At 45.1% G+C, this 21,059-nt stretch overlaps 2 protein-coding genes across 11 annotated transcripts; both read right to left on the bottom strand.

The window, feature by feature from the left end:
• Positions 1-894: 894 nt before the first annotated feature.
• On the bottom strand, positions 895-20,130 carry LOC6733503 (phosphatidate phosphatase LPIN2). Of its 8 annotated transcripts, none has more exons than XM_016167273.3 (12): positions 9,620-9,861; positions 6,552-6,981; positions 5,984-6,192; positions 5,776-5,913; positions 4,569-5,705; positions 4,404-4,503; positions 4,133-4,261; positions 3,844-4,039; positions 3,569-3,780; positions 3,012-3,512; positions 2,832-2,935; positions 895-1,593 (listed from the first exon to the last, which is right to left on the bottom strand). In XM_016167273.3, exons 2-12 carry the CDS (start codon positions 6,729-6,731, stop codon positions 1,398-1,400), a joined length of 3,102 nt encoding a protein of 1,033 aa, XP_016026470.1. In that variant the 5' UTR covers positions 6,732-6,981; positions 9,620-9,861; the 3' UTR covers positions 895-1,397. The 8 variants fall into 8 exon arrangements, with proteins under 8 accessions (XP_016026470.1, XP_044778386.1, XP_016026469.1 ...); XM_044922451.1 differs by having other exon boundaries at positions 4,404-4,506; XM_016167267.3 differs by lacking the exons at positions 895-1,593; positions 9,620-9,861 and adding exons at positions 1,885-2,490; positions 19,995-20,130 and having other exon boundaries at positions 4,404-4,506.
• LOC27208783 (PDZ domain-containing protein GIPC3) lies at positions 10,763-20,133 on the bottom strand. Of its 3 annotated transcripts, none has more exons than XM_016184341.3 (2): positions 19,995-20,133; positions 10,763-12,267 (listed from the first exon to the last, which is right to left on the bottom strand). In XM_016184341.3, the coding sequence occupies exon 2, from the start codon at positions 12,153-12,155 to the stop codon at positions 11,145-11,147; it is 1,011 nt and encodes a 336-aa protein (XP_016026472.2). In that variant the 5' UTR covers positions 12,156-12,267; positions 19,995-20,133; the 3' UTR covers positions 10,763-11,144. The 3 variants fall into 3 exon arrangements, with proteins under 3 accessions (XP_016026472.2, XP_039147740.1, XP_039147741.1); XM_039291806.2 differs by lacking the exon at positions 19,995-20,133 and adding an exon at positions 13,201-13,357; XM_039291807.2 differs by lacking the exon at positions 19,995-20,133 and adding an exon at positions 12,822-13,068.
• Positions 20,134-21,059: the final 926 nt, after the last annotated feature.

Genomic DNA, 21,059 nt, shown 5'->3' on the forward strand with positions numbered 1-21,059 from the left:
AAATATTTAATACAACAAAATTTCAAATATAAATATCAGCTGTTTCTGATTTAAGTTGTGGCATTAGCATAAGCAGAAAAATCTGTTTAAATTCCCATTGCTTATAAATAATATGTAATAAGTATAATAAAAATAAGTATAAAATCCAAAATAAAATCACATAGGTGTGGTCCACGGGATAGAACTATCTTATGCTATAATTCGGGATTGTAGGAAATGACATCGATGTTGTAGAAAATTCCTTTGATTGTTTAAGAATATATATAAAACAATCTTATACCAAAACAACCATTTTTCATTCATAAATCTTTGAATAAATGTTGATGTCTTTATTATGTGTCAGCCTCCTGATGTTTGTTTATTCATTGTATAAATAAATTTTTGTTTTTTCATAGCGACTGGCTTAAATGGAAAATAAAATTCATAGAACTTTGGAACCAAAAGGCATGTTCACATACGCAAACCCGCGCTTTTCGTAATTCCCCCATACAAACTAGGAGAGTTTGGCCCCCTAGGAAAAGTAATTGTGGATCTGCCACTGAGTTTGCATGACCGACCGTTTGTGGCCACTTAACTGCCCACTTCGTTGTCCGTGGGCCATTGTACACCAATGTGTATGCTGTAGGCTGGCCGGTCGGCCTGCTCTGCATTAAATGAGCATTAATTGAATTGGCAAAATTACGTTGACAAATGAAATGCCCCCCGCCAACGCGCCCGCGGCTCTCGGCTCGGATCATGGAGGTGCCCCAGCCAGATGCGAGAACTTTCCACTGCAACATGAGAAGCCGCCTGGGAATCGAGTGTCGTCCCCAGTCAGCTCATAATTCGTCTGCCAGACGCCAGGCAGGTGCAGGTGGTTTCCAGACACAAACAGAGAATTGTATATAGACCGGGTTTTGTTTGAATTTGAAGCATTTATTGGTATTGAAACACTATCAGTTAAGTATACATAGGTTTAGAGCACAGTTTTCATAAAAACTCCAAGAAAACCTAATCACAATGAACTTAAATTAAATGATCACATACGAAAAATAATGAAATCAAAATCACAACTCCTTTGCGCCGTCTGGAATATGCATCTTCTACGAACCTGCGGGGAGTCTCAAAGGAACATACTTATAGTAGTCACTATTAATAACTGAATTTTGATAACAACTTAAACCACCCATTTAACTAGAAACGATCGATAGGAAATGATAATGAAACCAAGGAAATATCGAATCCTGGCTAAGCTTATGCATAATATAGATATTTCATTTTTGGTAAGCACATCTAGAAGGTTTGAAGCTAGGCAAACAATTTGGAAAAGCGCTATATCTGCTATAAATAGAGTGTGTTGCATATCCATATAAGTAAATAGGTTTGTAGTACGCAAGCTGGACTTCTCAGCAGCCAGTTCACTTCTCGGGAATGGGGCGCAGGGTGGCTATGTCCACCTTGGTGCTCGGTGGCACCAGCGCCGTCTCCAGCTCGGGGATCTCCAGGTCGGGGATGGGGTCGCGCCAGTAGTTGAAGTTGGAGAACTCGGCGGAGGCTTCGTCCAGTTTGACCGGCGGGAACAGTTGATCGACGATGTACGTCATGCTGCAGTATCTGGAAGAATGGCATGGTATTAGATCTCAAACGAATAATTTACGACCCACTCCTGTGGCTATGCTATGATCTCCACGATCTGAGCAGCCCGAGGGTATGCAATGCAATTCCTTGGACACTTTCGATCGGGAAAAGGCGCCTCGGGATATACTTCATTTTTTTTTTAATATGGTAAATTCATCGAGAAGTAAATTCATACTCACGAATACCTGTTCAGTCTACTCTAACTACAGTCTACTACCGGATCTAGCTCATAACTCATGCCACACTCGGAGAAATAAAAGAGTTCCGTCACGGCGAAAGATAAGGTATATTTCGTTGGGTAATTCATATGTATAATGGTCATCCTTAGAACTAAACATAAAGAACTGCTGCGAGCAGAATACTTTCGAAACTTAACTGGCCGACGAACTTGGAGCTCGCTGGCCTGGCACATCAGGCACAGACATACAGGTATAGCACAATCCTAACTCTCTTAAAAAACTTATCACAATTTGCAAGCTGCACAACCTTCGACTGGGGCTAGGACTGGAGCTAATCTAGGAATTACTCCACTTGGGAGGCGAGGCCAAAATGACCTCGTTTTTGGTGGAGACGCGGCGGACTCGCATTATGAGGCCCACGTCGGCGGACCTTTCGTCGCCGGAGGCCACGTCTGCCTGGATGCCATCGTCATCGTTGGCAAAATCATCGTTATAGAGGGAATCGTCATCGTCCTCATCCCCGCTGCTTTCCTGACTCGGAGCGTGCTCGACGTCCACGTCGTAGTCGTCGCTGAACTGAAGCTCCTCCTCGGACTCCTCGTCGTCGAAGACGTCCGTCCGGTAATCGAATTCATCATGGTTGGTTAGCAGGGGAAAGTATTCGTCGACTTCTAGCGACTGATTGATGTAGCCACTGTGTAAATTTGACAACCAAAATGCTTGAATTGGAGTTGGCAGGCTTTCGATTGATCGATTGATTGATTGAGTGGGGTGCGGTTTAGGTAGTACAATGGATACATACTACACAGATCGAGGGTACACTTATACGGCTTACGACACCTAGCGTTACTTGATGAAGTTAATTCGACTTGAGCCAATTAGCGTTTGTTTGTTGGTGTTCTTTGGCGAATTAGTTAACGTTATCGAATGTGGCATGAGTTCAGTAATGAGCAACACCGGAACCAAGTACATGGGGGAGGCACATGTGCGGATACAGCTAAGACTAGGATAGGTCGTGAACGGATCGCTACTTACGAGGACTGGAATGTTTGGGTCAGCTCGTGCTTCAACTCGCCCTTGGTGTTGATCGTGAAGATGCGCATGATGGGAATGCCCACGGCTCGGTAAGCCCACACGTCCTGGAAAAGTTAAGAATATTGCGTAATTAATAATTTGGTTTAGTCACATAAGATAATATAAACCCGTCAGACTTACATTGATGCGGTTGCCGTAGCCGGCGTAGAAGGGCTCCTTGTCGGGGAACAGATCGCGGATGTCCGAGAGACAGGCGATCTTAAACTGCTCCGGCTTCTTCTCAATCACCTCGCGGTGGAAGGCCGATATCAGGGACGTGGGATTCAGCAGCAGCGGTCCGTCCGGCAGCATCACGTTGCCCTGCCGGATCGACCGGAGGTACTCGCGTGTCACCCTGCTCTGGCCGATGGCGCGGGCCGACAGATAGAGCAGCTTGTAGCCGTTCTGCTCGATCTTCGAGAAGAGCTGCGCCACACCGAGTTGCGCCCAATCCTTTCCCACCATGGGCAGGATGTGGCCCAGCACGTCCGACTTGGTGATGGTGCCGTCAATGTCGGAGATCACCACCTTGTCGTTGTGCTTCCAGCGGAACAAGTAGCACTTGCAGCGCGTGGTGCCTTGATAAGCGGTCGTCACGCTGAACTCGATTTCATTCATGCCCTCCTTGAGGTTCAGTTTTTTCTGGAGGAGAATAGGCATGGTTAGGTTCGATTTGAAGCTTGCATTGCTGGACTTACGATAGCAGCCGAGCTGAGTCGCAGCGACTTCTTGTAACGCTCCTTGGGCTCGTCGCTCTTGTTGGAGGCCATGGTTAGCTCCTCCAGGTTGTCCACCAACGCCGAGGTGTTCTCCGCGTTCACCAGGGAGTCGCTCTTGCTCAGCGTGGGATCGCTGATGTCGGGCGAGGTAGGCCGCGAGGTTTGCGTTGCCACAGCTGCCTGATCTCCATCTGAAAATCAGTACAATCTTTAAATGGGTTGTTCATTAACATTTAGGGATAGCCTTGATGTACCTTTTTCATCCTTGCCCAAAGGCATACCATGAGTGTTGCTCAAGTGGTTGGGTGCAGCGTCCTGCGAGCGCCGCCAGCTCCACCAGTAGCGCTTCGTCTGACCCCCATTGTCGGCCTGGGCAACTGCCTCCTGCTTGTCGTCGCCAGGCAGGCACTTGCCGTCGACCGTCTGAGACATCAGCTGCTCAATGGCATCCTGACAAATGGCAATTGTGGACATAATCTAATTAGAGCCGGAAGCGAACAAGGCATGGGGCTACACAAAAGGCATGGCGTTGGGCCAACTTACATGGGTTAGTGGCTTCTGGAAGGTGATCATTGTCATGACAATGGGACATGCAGCCATCCAGGTGTAGTATTTGCCATTCAGCCGTACGACTAGGTTAGGCGATGAAAAAATGCTGGGGCTTTTGCACACCTGCGCACAGGTACAAATGAGGGCGTTGCATTGGAAGAGACTTGTTAACAAGGCGAGATGCAGTGCGTGGGGGCGCAGTGAAGTGCTTGGAACTTAAACACATACACAGAACATAGCACTGGGCCATTTGAACAATACTCACGTCTGGATAGTTAACCAGGTGGCGGTCGAACTCCTCGTCCGAGGGTGGTGCTCCCTGCTCCGACATTCCGCACATGGACATGGCCACAAAGTCCAAGTACCTGCTGACAGATTATTGATGTGAATCTAGTATACAAATTGGTGTCTGACCCCGAGTGCTACTTACTTGTTGTCCCTCTGCTGCTTGGTCTCGTCAAAGTCCGAGTCAATACTCTTCTGACCTTCCTCCAGCGAGCTGGGCGAGTGGGGCAGACTGGTGCCATTGCCGCTCTCGCCATCCTCCTCCGGCGGCGATGCCGCCTTGGACAGGGGACTAGGGAAGTAGAGGGCCGCCATCTCGGGGTCCATGCTGCCGGCATCCAGATCAGACAGGTAGATGTCTCCCACCTCGCCGACGCCCTTCTCCTTGCGTAGCCGATTAGCCCTCTTCATGAAGCTGAACATGTTGCTGAGCATCGATTGGTGCTCGCTCTGCTGCACCTGGGCGGCGCTCATGGCCTCATTCTTGGCCTGCTCCGGTGTGGGTAACTCGCCCCACTTCCACGATGCGGTGCTCTCTTCAGTCACCACGTGCCGCTTGTCTCGCATGGTGGTTTCCAGTTCACTGTCACTTTGGATGGGAGTCGAAGGTCGTCCGCCGGCGGCGCGACCTGACCCAGCACCACCGCCACCCACGGGAGTGGTGATCTCCGTGTCGCTGAAGAAGTGAATGTCCAAATCCAGGCGTGGATTGCTAGTGGGGGTGTGGGGAATCTCGCTGAGCGGGCTATCGTCCCCAGTGCGAGCTGTCACCAGGGGAGCGGATGGCTGCTCATCGTTCGACGACGAGGTGTTGTTGTTGTTTGTGGCACTGGATATGGGTGCATCTCCTTCATCGATGTTGCTCACTCCCAGTGATGGCGTCTCCGCCGAAGGCAAATCACCGCCGCCAGCGCTGCCCAATGAGCTACTTGAGGAGTTCTTGCGCTGGGCATTCTTCTTCATTTGCGACTTCTTGCGCCGCTTCTTGGTTTTGCTCTTGGACACCTCCTTGGTGGCTTCGCTGGTTGTGACCGGGGTGAGGTTAACGTCTGGTTTGATCTGCTCCTTTTCCTTTTCCTTGTCTTCAATGAGCGCCGGAACTTCCTTCTCCGTCTCAGCTTCGTTTGAGGCTTTGCTTTGGTTCTCCAGCTCCGAGTCTGCCGGCTTCTTCTCGCCCTGAAACAGCTCCTCGTGCTCGGCCCACTCCTGCCGGATCTTCTGCGTGGTGAACTCCTTGAGCTTTTCGCTTAAGTTGCGACGCTCCAGTGTGTTGTCGGTGTGTCTGTTTGGGTCAAGGAATTGGTTAGCTAACTCTGTCCTGGGTTTCATGAGCATGAAAAGGCATTATGTACCTGCGCTGCGTGTAGTCCGAGACTTGATTCTCGAACTTGCTGCCCTCAACAACGGCTTCCTTGGGCTCCTCCTTGGAGAAGTCAATGGAGTTGCGCCGCGGCAATGGCAGTGGCAGAAGCAGCTCCTCGCTAGCGTTTCTAAAATGGTTTCGCAAATGATAGGGTGAGACTGGTGGATCTGGTGGATTATGCAGTAAACCTCACTTACTTATCTGTCACCACTCCACTGATGTCCTCCATGGTGTCGTTGGCCTTGTCCCGGGACGCCAAGAAGCTGTTTGGTATGGGCGAGGTGGCCAGGTTGGCTGGCAGCTCCTCGTCCTCATCCTCCAGGCACTCCTCCACAAAGAAGGCCTCGCCAGAATCGCCCAGCTTCATCTGTATGTCGACCGGTGCGCCATTGATCTCAATGTCCACCTGAATGAATGATTAAGATCAGTTGTTAATTTTCTATAGGATGTATCTTTTTCCGGGATTCTGTCTGATTTTATTATGAAATACAAAATTTAAATGATATTGAACTGATTTCACGCCTATAGGAATGAGTGACTGAACCTGTTAATAGATCTGTGTATATAAGATATGAAATATCTTGGGATTATACCTTCTAGATAGGTGGTTCAGAAGGTATAATCATTGGCCATAACAATAAAGTCTGCTTTTTTGTGTTTACTTCCTTAAGGAATGGCATTATATTCGCTAAAGAGTGATATTTTGGAGTATTGTCCTATTTCGGTTTATAGAAACAGTCTTTAAGATCTGATCACTGTACTTACCACCTTCTCCCGACTCCTGAGCACTCCCAGTTTGCCGAACCGGACGTGGAAGGGCGAGCACTGGAACTCGCCATCGCGCTGCTCCACCACGATCACATCGATGGCTCCCGTGAGGGTGGCGGCATTGATGTCGTTGTAGAAGTCGCGGAAGTTGCTGAAGACCCGCGCCAGGCTGTTCATCTTTGGTCTGCTGCGGCTGGTCTCCCTTCAAAATGGATTTCCTTGCTGGCGGGGATCTCTCCTTGAACTCCCCGCTATCTGGTTGTCTAATCGCAAAGCTCCGACTTTGTGTGGTTGCGTTCGCCGTTTGCGGTTATATGGCGGCCATGTTTATTGGGCAGGCGGTCAAATGCGCCGCTTATTGGCGAAGGAATCGGCTCTGCGGCGTACTCGGCGATACTTTGGACCCGCCGCTTCTGAGATACGGCAACTGTAAAGGGCAAAGCGGAAACGGTCATGAGTAATTCGTATAGGCCATAAAGCATACATATTTCCCCGCCTCTCTCTTCGGCTTGGCAACGGTCAGCTTCGCTCGGAAAATAGACGCATTGCATCAGCAGCCAGCCATCCTGCGCTCGGAAGCCCCGCCAATGCACCTGCATGGTATTTTTAACCCATCCTCTCCCTGGCGGTGCTCAAAGTCAAGGTGATTGCCTACAGAACAGACCAGAGACAAAGCCGCGTAGCAAAGTGTTGCTGACCGCCGGCAACATCCCTCCTCCCTCCCTTCCTCCATCCTCTCCATCCATTCACCAACACCAGCAACACTGAAATGTTGCCAAACGGCGGACGTGACGTCGAAATACAAGCGCAGTATGAAAATTATAAACAAAGCAGCTACATACGTATAATATATTCTACACCCGTGGCCACAGCCATAGCAACCAAAGCGAATAATGTTTGAAATTATTTAGCACTTGAAAAGTCCTGAGATTGGGGACTAGAATTCTAGATATCTACATAATCATAGCTAGTATTTGTAATGTATCTTGAAATGTATCAATCCTGTAATGTGCAAATACTTATTTGACTTATTTATTTTATTTTCCCTGCTTGCAGTTGCGTTTCTTACAAGTTCAAGGCGATAATAAACCAGTCAGGGTGGGTAAATAAAATTATACGAGCTGTGGGCTGCGCTGAAGGCACTTTTGAGCGCCTATCTGGGATAAAAACTATTTACGAGTGTCACCGATGAATTGGGGCGATAAACCCGGTCGAACGCCGCTTATCAACGACGGTTACCAATGCCAGTGGCGTGTTTAACTGTTCGCGAATGATAAAACTCAGAACAAATATCGCCTCGAAGTACAAACACATTCGCACACGGCAGAAAAGTTGAATTAATCGTGGTCTCCGCAAGACATCACGCGATATCGAATGAAACGCCGCGGGCTTGTAAACTCGAAATACAAACGAGCGTGTTCGTTAATAACTAGCCACTGAGTTCAACGTCCAACATTGTACAATAATTAAGCGAATTCGACAAACAATAATTGCTAGATTTTTGGCTTTTGGAAGCCGTGCCAACGGTCGTCGGTATCGGCACTTCTTCACACAATCGACAATCTGGCGAGATTATCGCAAATAACAAGACTGGGAATTCGGAGGAATTCGCTAGATAAGATTCAATCGATCTGAATATTAACTCGTACTACCAAATAACTTACTGGGTTATTTGTTATTAATCAGTTTTCTTTAAATCTCAATTGAATGCTCTCGTTTTTAGGTTGAACTATTTAAAATACGTACACCGTTTGTTTGTCTTATCACTAAACGTCGGATTAAACGTGAAATTGTTTCCTAAACATCTGATTTGTAGCGATATTACTATTTGTTTACAAACTCATAGTTATACGTCTAATGATGATTTTACTAACAAAGTATGCTTTTAATCAAAGATCGCTGGACATCGGATGTTCCGAAACCGATTTGACAAACAAACATACATTTGTGCGACCTCTACTAAACACAAAACTCATATAATAATTGTAAGCTTGAACTGATAAACCTAGCCACTAATAGTTCACACCTACAAACATATATACCCATTTGTTTATAAACAGTTTCCATAATATGACTTATTTTCTTTTAACTAAAGCTTGACAATATTTTTTGATAATTAAGTCATGTTGACGAAACTTAAAGATAAGCCACAAAGAGGAACTTACTAGCTAACGAATATGGTTTCTGTTTCATACAGACCAACTATTCCGAAAGAGATTAATCGGTCACTTTGCTGAAACCTTTTCTCTCAGTGTATGATAGGAGGGGAACCTAATCAAGGGTCCTACAATTGCACGCAGCACTCGCACTCGAACCGCAGACATCACGCCATCTGTCACGCGTTGCCGCCGCTTCACTTTCACCTGCGAAGCTGGGGAGGCAAGTAAGCCGAGAAACGGGGAGCAAAACAACATTCGATGAAACACATGGGAATCAGGCGATGGTAACAAGCGTAACAACAGAAGGCAACAAAGAAACTTCAGAATGGGGCCAACTTCGGGAGAACCTAAGAAAGCACTTATACATATATATCCAAACAAAGACACAAAGGAGAACTCGGATTTCCACACAAACAAACCGCAGGGACTCCATAGATAAGAATGTAGAACAACTTTGGTATTTCCTAAGATTTGTTCAAACGCAACCATATTTTAGTTAATAAAAAAATGGATTTGCAAACACATCTAAAAAGTGGGTCTTGGTTTCTGGCTGTGTACAAAGTATCACGCAACTTCGTTCCCGCACCGCGTCTAATTTAAGTCCCAGCGGATTGGTTTCATTTCGCGACGAGTTTAGCTATAATATGCACTTTTTAATGGGTCTGGGTCTGCGGCTGTTTGCTGATTTCTGTTGAGTCACGATCAAAGTCCAGGGAATTTTTGATCGGGGAACGCGAGCACAGAAAGGGGGCGAACAAACAAACAAACAAACACGCGACCAAAGTCTAACCGAAAATCTTGCCAAGAATACGTCGTCTGCAGGCGTACATTCTCGACCGATCTCTAGTATAATGGAAATTTTCAATATAATTCGTGGTTTTTTGGCCTTTCATTTAAATTCACTACCTGGCACAAAATTTGCAGCACAGCTGTATGAGATGGGTGCCCTTGAAAACACTAGCAAAACTATGGCGAATCACTCTGCTTTCCGTGTGTTTTCAGTGGCTGTTTCTGGTTTTTGGTTCACAATGTTATTAAAGAGTTCTCGAGTGTTTCCTCGGTCTTTCTGATTCTTCACTGCTCGGATTCTTCCGTTCACTTGTTGCTCGGTCGAGATCTCTTTGAAGACTGAGCGTTCGAGCGGTGCGGCTAATCGAATTAGGCAGGTGTCAGAGTGTGTGTGAAAGAGAGCGCCGAATGAGAGAGCGAAAGCTTTGCAGCGAACCTGTAAAACCGGAAAGTCATGTAACTCTTGTTGCCATGGCATATCTACATTTGTATGTATGCACAAACAGCTGTGGCCGCAATAATAGCTCTGACTTAACTTGTTTCAGAGCTTTAATTGTAAGAATTCGTTAAACGTTTCTTTGAAATTCGTAATACTGAACAAACTTGGAATAAAATTAATATTAAATTTTATCAAAAGCAACTGTACAGTTGACCTCCGCTGTATATGGGTGATTTTGTCAGTGTGCAAAATCCAATCTCTCTCTCCCGCTCGTTTGGCAAGCCTTAATAACTGTGCTTATCAGCTGCTCGCACGCCAAACAGCAGCTGTTTATGCGCAATCAAAAGCTCCCGCGCATGTAATAAATAAAGGAATGGTGTATATGTATGATCTGATCCGATCTGGAACCCGAACAGAGCGTCACTGTGGGATGGTGCGATCTACGTCACTGGAGATGTTTTCACACTGACTAGATTGTTCTTTCGTACAGGAAGTCGTCTGCTTAAGAATATACTAATGACTTTTCAAATGATCCATGGCCCAAATATGTATACTAGGACCGTCGCTATAGAAGCAAATTGTAGAAAAACAGAAAAACCGCAAAGAGAAAAGCAGCCAAACAATTCGTCACAGTTGGGGACTGTGGAATATTTTCCGAATGCCATGCGATCGGTGTGCCAACAAAAGATAACAACGCCTACGACAAACTAATAGTTCTTATTTATGAATCAAATAATACCTAAAGGCCCGAGGAAATAAACAAACTTACCAAAACAGAAAGCAATAGCAATCGAAATAAAAAACAAATAACCGAAATCACATACGATTTAAATAATTTAAATATATTTGTATTGTTTAAAGGATAAAACTAAAGAAGTATAGTTATACGTATGTATGTATGTACATCAAACAAATTGTACCAAAAATATATGCATAGTAGGGATGCCTCGGCACATCCCCCCGTTCATCTGAACGCAAAATATATAAAATATATATAATAAATAGGTTACCGTGAAGAATACAAATAACTAAACAATTGGCAAAGGCAGACGACATATGTTTGTATATGGGATTGTAGCATGATACGTGGTAAATAAAACTAGGCTCTAAAACAAAACGTTCTCAGATAGTAGATAATAGCACTCCTCATTTATTGGACCCAATAAGCGGGCAAGGTGAAAAGCGTCTGGTATGGTTACCCCATTACTTGGGACTGGTCGTGGACTTGCGCCGGGCATCCGTTATGGCACCCCACAGCTCGATGATGAAGTCATCCGTGAAGCCGAACGACTCTAGGTCCGAGTTGTCGATGGCCTCGGCGAAGTCCATTGAGTTGGACTTTTGGTCGCCCAAGTCCCAGATCTGGGACGCCAGCTCCGTGTCGTTGATGCCCATGAAGGACTCCAGCAGGTTGTTAATGGCCTCGATGCCGGCCACAGTCGCCTCATCGAACTGCGGCTCGATCTGGGCATTGCCATTGGCCTTGAACCGCAGCGTCTCCTTGCCGCTGCCATAGTTCTTTCCGCCGGCCGAGCCCGACGCCCTTGACTGGCTGCGCGGTCCGATGCCCTGGAAGCCGCTGCGCACTGGCTCCACCAGGCGCAGGGTGAAGGTCTCCCCGGTGGCAATGTCCTTCAGCATGCGCGCCACCTCGTAGTGCCGCTTGCCCACCATATTCTGGCCGTTGAGCTTCTCGATGTGGTCGCCAACGCTGATGTGCTCGATGCGATCGATGATCGAGTCCTCCTTGATGCGCTTTATGAAGGCGTAGCCCGCTCCGTTGTCGGTGATCGTCAGTCCAAGGGCATCCTGCGACTTCACAATCTCGATCTCTTTGGGCCGACCCTTGCGATGGGCGAAGATGAAGTCGTCCAGCCCGATCTGCCCGCCCAGCAGACGCGTCATGTCCACCTTGTGCGAGTTGAGGGTGCAGAAGAGAATGTCCTTCTCGGATATATCGAAGCACTCGGCAATCTTCTGGTACAGCTCTCGAACGCTGGAGAAGTCGTGGATTAGGCCGGTGGGACTGCCGTGGGCCAGTTGGCAGTGGAAGACCAGCGGGGGCTTTGTTTTCTCCGGAATGCTGTTGTTGTTGTTATTGCTAATGTGGCTGCCCTGGGAGGACCCGGAGTTCATGGAGGAGCGACTGCCGAACTGGGAGCCCCCATCCGCGGTGGGTCCTTGCTTGGGTGATTTTCTCGTGAAGAGCGGCATGATTGATTGGGATTGGATAGTGTCCTCGATAAGTCCTTGGGCTGGAGCACCGTTCCTAGTTTTAGGACATGTAGTGCTGGACGGTTACCTTGCTCTTGATCCTGTCACTGATCTGTGTGCGTAGAAGAAATGGGGATGCTCTTGCGATTAGGCGATTACACTCGGTGTTAGGCGTTGCGTTTAGTAGTTTATGTGGCTGTTGCTTGGACATGGACTTAGTCATGGGTGGGTGAGTTAGTGGCGATTAATTGGGGGATGTGTGTGTGCATGTGTGTATGTCAGCGCAGAGTTAACACTGTAAAGTACAGCCCACAACCAAGCTACGGGTTTATCTAATCGGTTTGTCGGTTCAAATCGGTCGTAAATTGCAAACGGGAAGTGGAAATACCAAGGCCTCCTGTATGGAGCGATGAGTCAGAAATCGATCTAGTCAGATTGATATTGGGAGCTCAGTACGATCTTGTAGCACTCTTTGGTCACTTCTTATCGCCGGTCTTTGTCGAAAGTTTAGGTCAGTAGCACTTATTAAATTCGTTTGCTATTTGAGGTTAGGCTCGTGCCAGAAGGCTCTTTTCCGCGAATAGTTCTTAGATGGGGTCTTAACAACATAAACACTCTCACTTATAATCTTTTAGTCAACTCGGTAATCAATCGATAAATCATTACCCTACTGAGCCAGCATAATAGCGACGAGCTGCGAAAAAACACATTGAATTCCGACCAATTTTAGTCACACTGAGCTGGCTGCTTTCCACCACTTTTTACCCGACTTTCTGGTGCTGGCGATAAGATTGCCCCAATGTCCGATAAGAAAACTTGGCACGATAAGGGCCTCGGCAAAAGATACGGGCTGGAACCGAGGGTTTATCGCACCACGTCCGTCCGGAGCAGTCCGTCAAAGTGAACTGAGCCGCCATCGGCCGAAGGTGGCCACTTCATGGCAGCCACTTCCCCGCCCTACTCCTCTGCTGTTACATGTGTAAGCACTTCCGCCGGAGAAAAGCCGCGGTTCATGAACCCTTGAATCTCCGCTAATTATACGTACATGGGGGGAATGACGCTGGCACACTGATCTGATAAATTGCATTTACACACTTAAATTTTGATCGATTTAGAGAAGTCTCTTGAATAAAAAGGCCTGGAGAAATTTAAGGCACACACTTGCTTCGATTTGTTAGTTAACCGGCATGAAGTACTTAGGTTCGCAAAGCAACGTGAATTGTGTGGGTTGCGCCCTGGAGATAATTAGACAAGCTTGATTAATATGACCCTAGGACCTTCAGTGATATGCGTATGTTCCATTAACACTATCCACGTTTAAGACAGATATGGAAATGTATTTCGAATCCACAGCACCATCAATAACTGGTTTTCCTCGCAGCCTTAATTAAAAGCACGTTACACACATCCCAAGCATGAGACGAGCCCCTTAATTCACATGTATCTGCACCATTCCCATATATGTACATACTCGCACATATGTACATGTGTGAATGAACATTCGTGACAATCGGGTTCTATATGTAATATATTCAGATTGCCACAACAAGCAAAACAACCGCCAGTGGATAGATAATGCCGCTAGTCGCATCAAGGTCGAAATAGTTGAGAGCGCGTGTGGCTTACTCGCGCCTCAGCAGACCAAGAATCTGCGAACATATAGGAGGAGCGATCATATAGCATGACATACATCGGCAGATACTATATGGCACCGGCTAGGCGAACTACGCAGTTGGGTTGGAGCATAGAATTGAGTGTGCCCCCAAAGGCGGAAGCCGGCTGGGAGGGCAGGCCCCCTTCGACGAAAAAAAAAAAAAGAAAAAAACCGGTGCGAGCAATCACCTCGCCATCCGAAAAAGTTGCTTCGGCTTTAGGTTTCTTGTTTTCTGGCAAAAAGAGCTTCATATGAACTAACACGCCCGAGAGTTATCGTAAATTATAACACCCAGGGTCATTTGCTGGGGGGCAGTGTTGACATTTCAGCTATTTCTGCGTTCAATCAACTCGTTTTTGTTTAAAACATATGAATATGGCAGCGATTTTCAGCTTAAAGAGTGCAAATCAATGGGTTTTTTGTTAGCCACACGGACTTGATTTATTACACAAGATTATGTTTGTTTTTACATAGTAACGAAATTAACAATCTATCAAGTGGAAGCTAAAATACTGTAAAAAATACTAAAAACCAGCAAAAGAAGTGGAATTTTTGAATCTTTTTGGCACGTGTGCAGCATATACTGCTCACTATTATTGCTATTAGTATCTTAAAAAAAAAGGGTTTTCCTTGGTGATAAGTCTCAGGACTAAGCTATTGTGCATTTGGCGATAAAACCAGTAAATAGTCGTAGCTACAGATATGGCTCGATATTTAATTGACGCTCGGATAAGACGTAAACAAATTCGCTTCCGCGTTGCCGGCTGATTATGTGTGTTTTGTTTTGCCCGCAGCTTGTTTACTTGGCTGCCATTGGTCGCCGTCGGAGGGCTCGACGCTGAGAATGTGGAAAACGGTGGGTTGGATATGTAAAGGAGCTTTAGATTGCTGTAAACAACAACAGGCCGCAACAACAAGTGCACATGCCTCTGGTCGAATTGCAGAAAAGCACACTTAAAAATAACAAATGTGTAAACAACACTATGTGAGTTTGATTGCCCCAACGGATTGGATGTGGATATACACATGTGTGGGGTGTAATACGAACTGCAAGTGTATTGGTTAGTTTCAGCAGCACATTATGGAACTTCGTTTCTAATCGCTGTTTTATTAAATTATTTTTATTACAACAAAGTAAAGCCACATATACGTGACCAAAAATATACGCACACTATTGCACGATCGACACGCGCGTGGGACATCGGATAGCCACTCTAGTACGGGTCGTCAAGTTTCTGATACCCTCACTATAGTGTCGATAGTGTCAATCGGTCTTAACTCGATATCGATAATGTAACACCGATTTCGATCTAAAGCAATCAAAACAATTGTTTGATGGTTTACAACAATCTTTATAACAATCTATTTACTGAAAATTGTTTGTAAACTTTTCTTCCAAAAGCATTTACACTCACTTCGATCAATTTCAGTTTTGCACATAGTGCGTGCAACTTTGTTAGTGGAGTTAGTAATACTTCTGGGCTTCAAAAATGCCTAATCATCGTTTTATAAGTTGTGTGTTGAAACAACTGGTTTGAATTAAAGTACTATAGTTTATGTGAAGTCAATTAGGAAATTTCCAAAGAAAAATTTGTGAATAATGAAGTCTAAATCATCCAAACTTCGCCGCCTATAAATTACTGAGACGTTTAAAAATGCATTTTGCAAAACCAACGATTTACAGGTTTTCTGTATTGAATGTACTACTTGCTTAAAGGGTGTATAAAAAATTACAAAGTATGAACAAAGCTTTAATATTTATAGATATCAGAAAAGGGTATTACATTTGTCATTTGCGTAATGCACGATAAAGTTGTTATTATCAATCGAGCTGTTGGCTGCTGCAATCGACGCTGCACTTGTTTTTATTCATTATAGCACACTGTCAAACAACCGCGTTGTTTTTTGTTTTCGTAGGTTTGTAAACAACCTATTACCTGCTTAATATTATTCGTTAATAAAGGAGGAAATGAGGGGAAAGGTGAGCCCTCAACTAGAGGTGAACCTTGATTTAAATACCCGAATTTGCTGCTTCACGTGGAAATGTATGTATGTACTTTGCCCATCGCCTGCTTCCATTCCACTTTGTACATCTGTGCTCAACAGCCATCCCCAAAGTATAGGTTTTGATTGTTCGGAAACCTTGGGAACCCAAAGGTTGGTTATAGTTGTTTCCAATGTTTGTAGTATCCACAAAACCACAAGTAGTGTATTCCAATGCCAAAACAAGAGGTGCAAGGAGAGCGCAAGAGAAAATAGTTTTGCTTTTTAAGAGCATTTTCTCTTTGCAAAGAGAGCGCAAAAGCTTTGACAAAGCTTGCAAAAGCTCTTCAAACTAGTTCTCACTTGGGGAGATCTCCATTTCGTTGACTAGGTCAATTTTTTCGACTGAATGCGAAAATCGCCGGCAGCGCTGCCGAAAGGCGAGAATCCAGCGAAAGACCGCATGATCTTTGCTAACGGTGAAACTTAATTCGAAAAGTCAACATTTTGTGGGCAAAGGCACTGAGACAAGCAGAAAATTGAGCTTGCCATATCTAATGAAATCGAAGAAAACGCTGCACTGGAAAATACTCAGTATCGGTTTAACATATTCAAACTGAAATTTAAATTTAAAGCGGTTCATTTTATTAATCCAGTTTAAACTTCATTGTTGTTCATGTGGTTAAGAAAAATGCGAAATTTATAATATAATTATAAAATGAATAGGTAGTAATATCTGGCATATTCGAAGAGAGATTTACTTTCCCCATTTCTATTGATTTCCAGTGAAACAGCCATCGGTTTTGATGAATTTATGTATACTAATATAAATCTCTAAAGTTTTGCTTTTATATTTATGACATTTTAATCAGTGTTGTAGGTAGTAATCAATTATTCCAGCGTGAAATCTTAGAAAAAGAAAATATAAAAATATCTCTCTGTGTAGCGATGCTAATGCATAAATAAACAGTGACATCGAGCGGTTAGTCTAAGTTACAAGCAAAACAGAAGTATCAGTTGGCGAACGAAGACCCGACCCACTGCTAATACAAACAAGTATCCAATTTGCGATTTCCACAGATAATTCAGATGGACTGTGGGCGAAGCGAAAGCTTAAATGTCGCTTCGCCCTGCCCGATAATATGTTGGTATTATTTATGCACTGTTTTTGTGGCATTTTCCGATCACGTTTTCTGCGGTTCCTGTGTTTCTCACTGCATTATTCATAAATTGCTGACATTTCGCATTGGGCATGGTCCCGACCCAGAGTCGTTGCTCCACGATTCATTGATCCAGTGCAATGAACTCGCAGCGCATGCTGAAACATATCGAATGGCCCTTTATGGGGCATATTCCACAAAAACTACTAATGTGGAGCACTCAAAACACCCGGGCACCGACATTAGGGTCTAGTTAGCATAATGCACGCACACGGGAGGGGCGGGCGGCACAGCCAAACAACAAAGAGCACCACACGCAACGCCAAGTATGTATCTATGTATCTACGTATCTACGTATGGCGAAGGGAAAACATTGGGGCAGTTTTGAAAACATTTAACCGTTTCACCTCGCTGAACTGCGAGCTCGAAAAAGCAAATTAAGCAAACGAATTATAGCCGAAAAGCCGTGGCAATGTTTGTTTTGGGCCAAGTTTACGCCGCCCGACAAACTAAACCCAAATATGAACTTTATCTCTTTGTAACGTTTCTCCAAAATATGTTAATTCGAAGGCTGTATTGTTTTCATCAGTTCACAAATTACGGGTGATGAAATCGGAGCGGAAATTCGGGATAATTAAAACTGGAAGTGGCAAAAAAAGTGCAATTACATATGATATTGCTTCTAAACAATAAAAATACGATTTTTATATTACTTCTGATTGTAGATAAAGACAAGTCTTTAGTATGCAAAAAGATTGATCGCTGTGCAGATCATGTATTAATGACATGAAACGACTGAGGAACTGTGGATAATTAAAGCGGAGTAAGAACATCAAGCAGATGGAAAACATGCAGATTCATTCACGCCAGTTCCGAGTACATCTGATACTGATTGGAAATACGTTAGTGCCAGTGATATTGCACATGTGCGGCAATGAGTGCGCATAAAAAGCGCAAAGTACGGCCATAAAAAGCACAGTTAAGCTGATTGCCAACTGTTGGCATGACGGAGCAGCCCGTGGCAGCCCTCGCTACCAGACCAGACTCATGGTTCCAACAATCGAGCTGATTCTTCAACCCATTATTCCCAGCCACCGCTCATCCCGCTCGGACCATTCCGCTCCAGCTTTTCATAAAGCGCCCCGTCGCATTGAAATGTCACGCAAGCAATTTACATAAATGGAGTTGCTTCCGCTTGGAGAGCTGGAGAACGGAGAGCGCGGAGCGGACACAGTGCATCGCATCCAGGCAGAAGAGGAAGCTATCTGTGTATCTGACGGGAGTATCTGTGTATCCGAGCGCTGCTCACGTACGAAAACAACTGTTAGCAAGTGGCGAATGGGCGGGCAAAAGGCAGCAGCCGATAGCGGCGGAGCGGAAGCGGGCGAAGGAATCGAATCGATCAAACAATTTCCGAGCTGCTCGTCTGCCGAATATACACAGCGAGAAATGTGTCAGAAATCATAGCTCGTTAAACTTAAAGATACTTATCTGAGTTAAGTTCAACTTTTCTAGTTTCTTATCTAAGATTACAAAAGAAGATCGAAGATCTGCAAAGAAACTCTTGTTTGTTGCTCTGTATGAGAGCATCTTCGATGGGTTTCCCACTGACCAACTTCACGGTTAGTTAACACCTTAATTTGCCTACAAATTGCTCAAGTTTGGAGTTTTAAGTTTCTTTGGTCATGGTTGCGTCTTTCGTTTCCCCTTTCTCTTCGGCGGCCATCTGAGAAGTGCTTGGCCAGATGAAAACTGAGGAACGGAAAACTCAGTGCGTAGAGCCACGTGCTGGCCGCATTAACTTCACAGTTTTGTAAGAGGGAAAACGGAAAAGCGGTAATAATTGCCCCGATGTGCGTGCTGGCTGCAAAACTGAAAAGGCGCTTTATTATCGCCACTTCGGCGAGGCATTTTGTAATGTCTATGCTGGAAAAATCAATTCGGCCGTGAAACTTCAACGAAAACGAAAAGCATGCTGTTTGCACCCCCGAAGTGCAGCATATTTTTGCGACGACGCACAGAAGCCGGCACCCTGGGAAATCACATGGATTCGGAGAGTCCTAACCTCAACATAATGGCGGAAAATGAACTAGCGACTTGGGGCAGGCAATGGCCACAAAGCACGGAAACGCCGCTTTCAACGTTTCAGTTTTCGGGGTGAGTTTCGGTCTATGAAATCACTTCCGCTTACGCTTTTCCCTCTGACATACAGACAGTGGGTGTGGTGCCGAAACACTTGTCACGCCACAAAAACAATGATTAGCCAGCCGCCCAGCAGCTGCAAAAATCGATAAGGTCGTGGGTCAACAGCGTTTTGGCCTGTCTTGCCGGTTTTCTTAGGCACAATTGCTCTGTCTAAATGTAAGGAAAAAACTATTCAAACATAAAAAATAACCTACAGAATGGAAAAATCACGAATCTTTTCTTTCGTCTCAAACAAATGATAGTTATCGATATTATAATTTTATCGATCCCCTTTGATTTCCTTCCATCCCCGGTAACACCTTCCCCACCACTACAATCGGCAAAAAATTCATAGAGTTTCATCTTTTTTCCCTTTAGTTAATTAGTAATCCCAGCTCGGAAATGTTTCCTTGTTCCTTGTTTTCCTTGTTTTTTGTGACGTGTTGCCTGTTGCCAGGCGGATGCATGTGTATCTGCTCCTTGATTTGGCCCACTCTCCTCCTTACCCCGCACGTCCTGATGACTAAGAACGATTTCGCTTTCCTCGCTGCCGAAGCGAAATCCAATACAAAAGATGGGAAAACGCGTGCCGCCGCCTTTCACTTTACTTGTTCGTCGATTGGCGCAGAAAAGAGTCTGTTAGGCAAATGAATGGGCAACCGACTGAATGGATGCCAAAGATGCTCCACCACCGGGGCGGGGTGTTAACAATGCCCGAAAGACAATGCAGTGTGTTGTTACGGAGCATATATAGTATGCATAGTTATAGTATATGGAAGAGACCACGCACCAGAGAGAGATAGAGACACCCGATCAGACCAATATAATGTCGAAAGTGACGGACGCTACGGTACGCACCTGTTAGGCGATGGGCGCTGTGCTGATGACGCGCTGCTGCACTTGCATATGTATATCAATTTGTTGATAATGATAGTGGTGGGTATGGCCCGGTTTTAGGTATCGCCGATTTCCAGACTTCGAGATCGTGGGCCCGAGGAAAGCGCCGCTAATGAGCGAGGAAAGCGGACTTTTTCGTACCGGACCAGTTGGCTGTCGTCGTCGTCGCCTCGCACACTCGAAACAATTTGTTCTTCTTTTGCCCACCAACACGTTATTGAATCTCTTTCACTGCCAGCTAACTGGTTTTTTCAGTGCTCCGCCACTGCTCGCCAAATACACACACATTGACCACTTTCCAGGGTTCTCTTTTCACTCACTCGCGTGCTTTGATGTCGCAAATTTACCGATCCACCGCCTGGGCGTTCAAATTGAATTTCAACCAAGACGTCGTCGCACAATTCCGCTAATTAAACTAGTCGCCTCGGTTAACTAACGCCCGGAAAAATGTCGCTGCGGTGCGCTCGAAAATTCGGACCTCGCACTGAAGAAATGCTAGAATAACAACAACTGCGCCAGCTGAGCGACAGTGTGGCCAGCCGCTCTGTTCGTGCTGGGCAAACATCGATACCGCCATCGATGCTGACAATCGGCATATTGAGTACTTGTGGCTTATCATTTTCGGTGAGTTTGAAAGTTTGGCGGTTAAGGTGCACTTAACAGATTTAAGGGAATTTAAGTTTACGCGAAAAATTTATATAGTATTGACTAGCTTCCACTATTTTGGTAAACAAAAAAATACCAGAAGCAATAAGAATTATTATAGACGGTTCAAAAATTGAAATCTTAATAAGGTCACTGTAAAGAACAAATCAAACAAATGTCATTTCATGTGCTAAATATCGCATACTGCATTTGAATAATAATATATATTACACTTTCATTCAACTGAATGGTAGTCTAAGAAAAAAAACTTACACCCAATATTACGACATTTCTCTCACAAAATCGAACAATTTATTTGATATTTATATATGTACATACATATATAGCCAAGACCTAAACTTCCATTTTAAAATAATTTAA

The sequence above is a fragment of the Drosophila simulans genome, chromosome 2R (assembly GCF_016746395.2).
Source record: "Drosophila simulans strain w501 chromosome 2R, Prin_Dsim_3.1, whole genome shotgun sequence".
NCBI lineage: Eukaryota > Metazoa > Arthropoda > Insecta > Diptera > Drosophilidae > Drosophila > Drosophila simulans.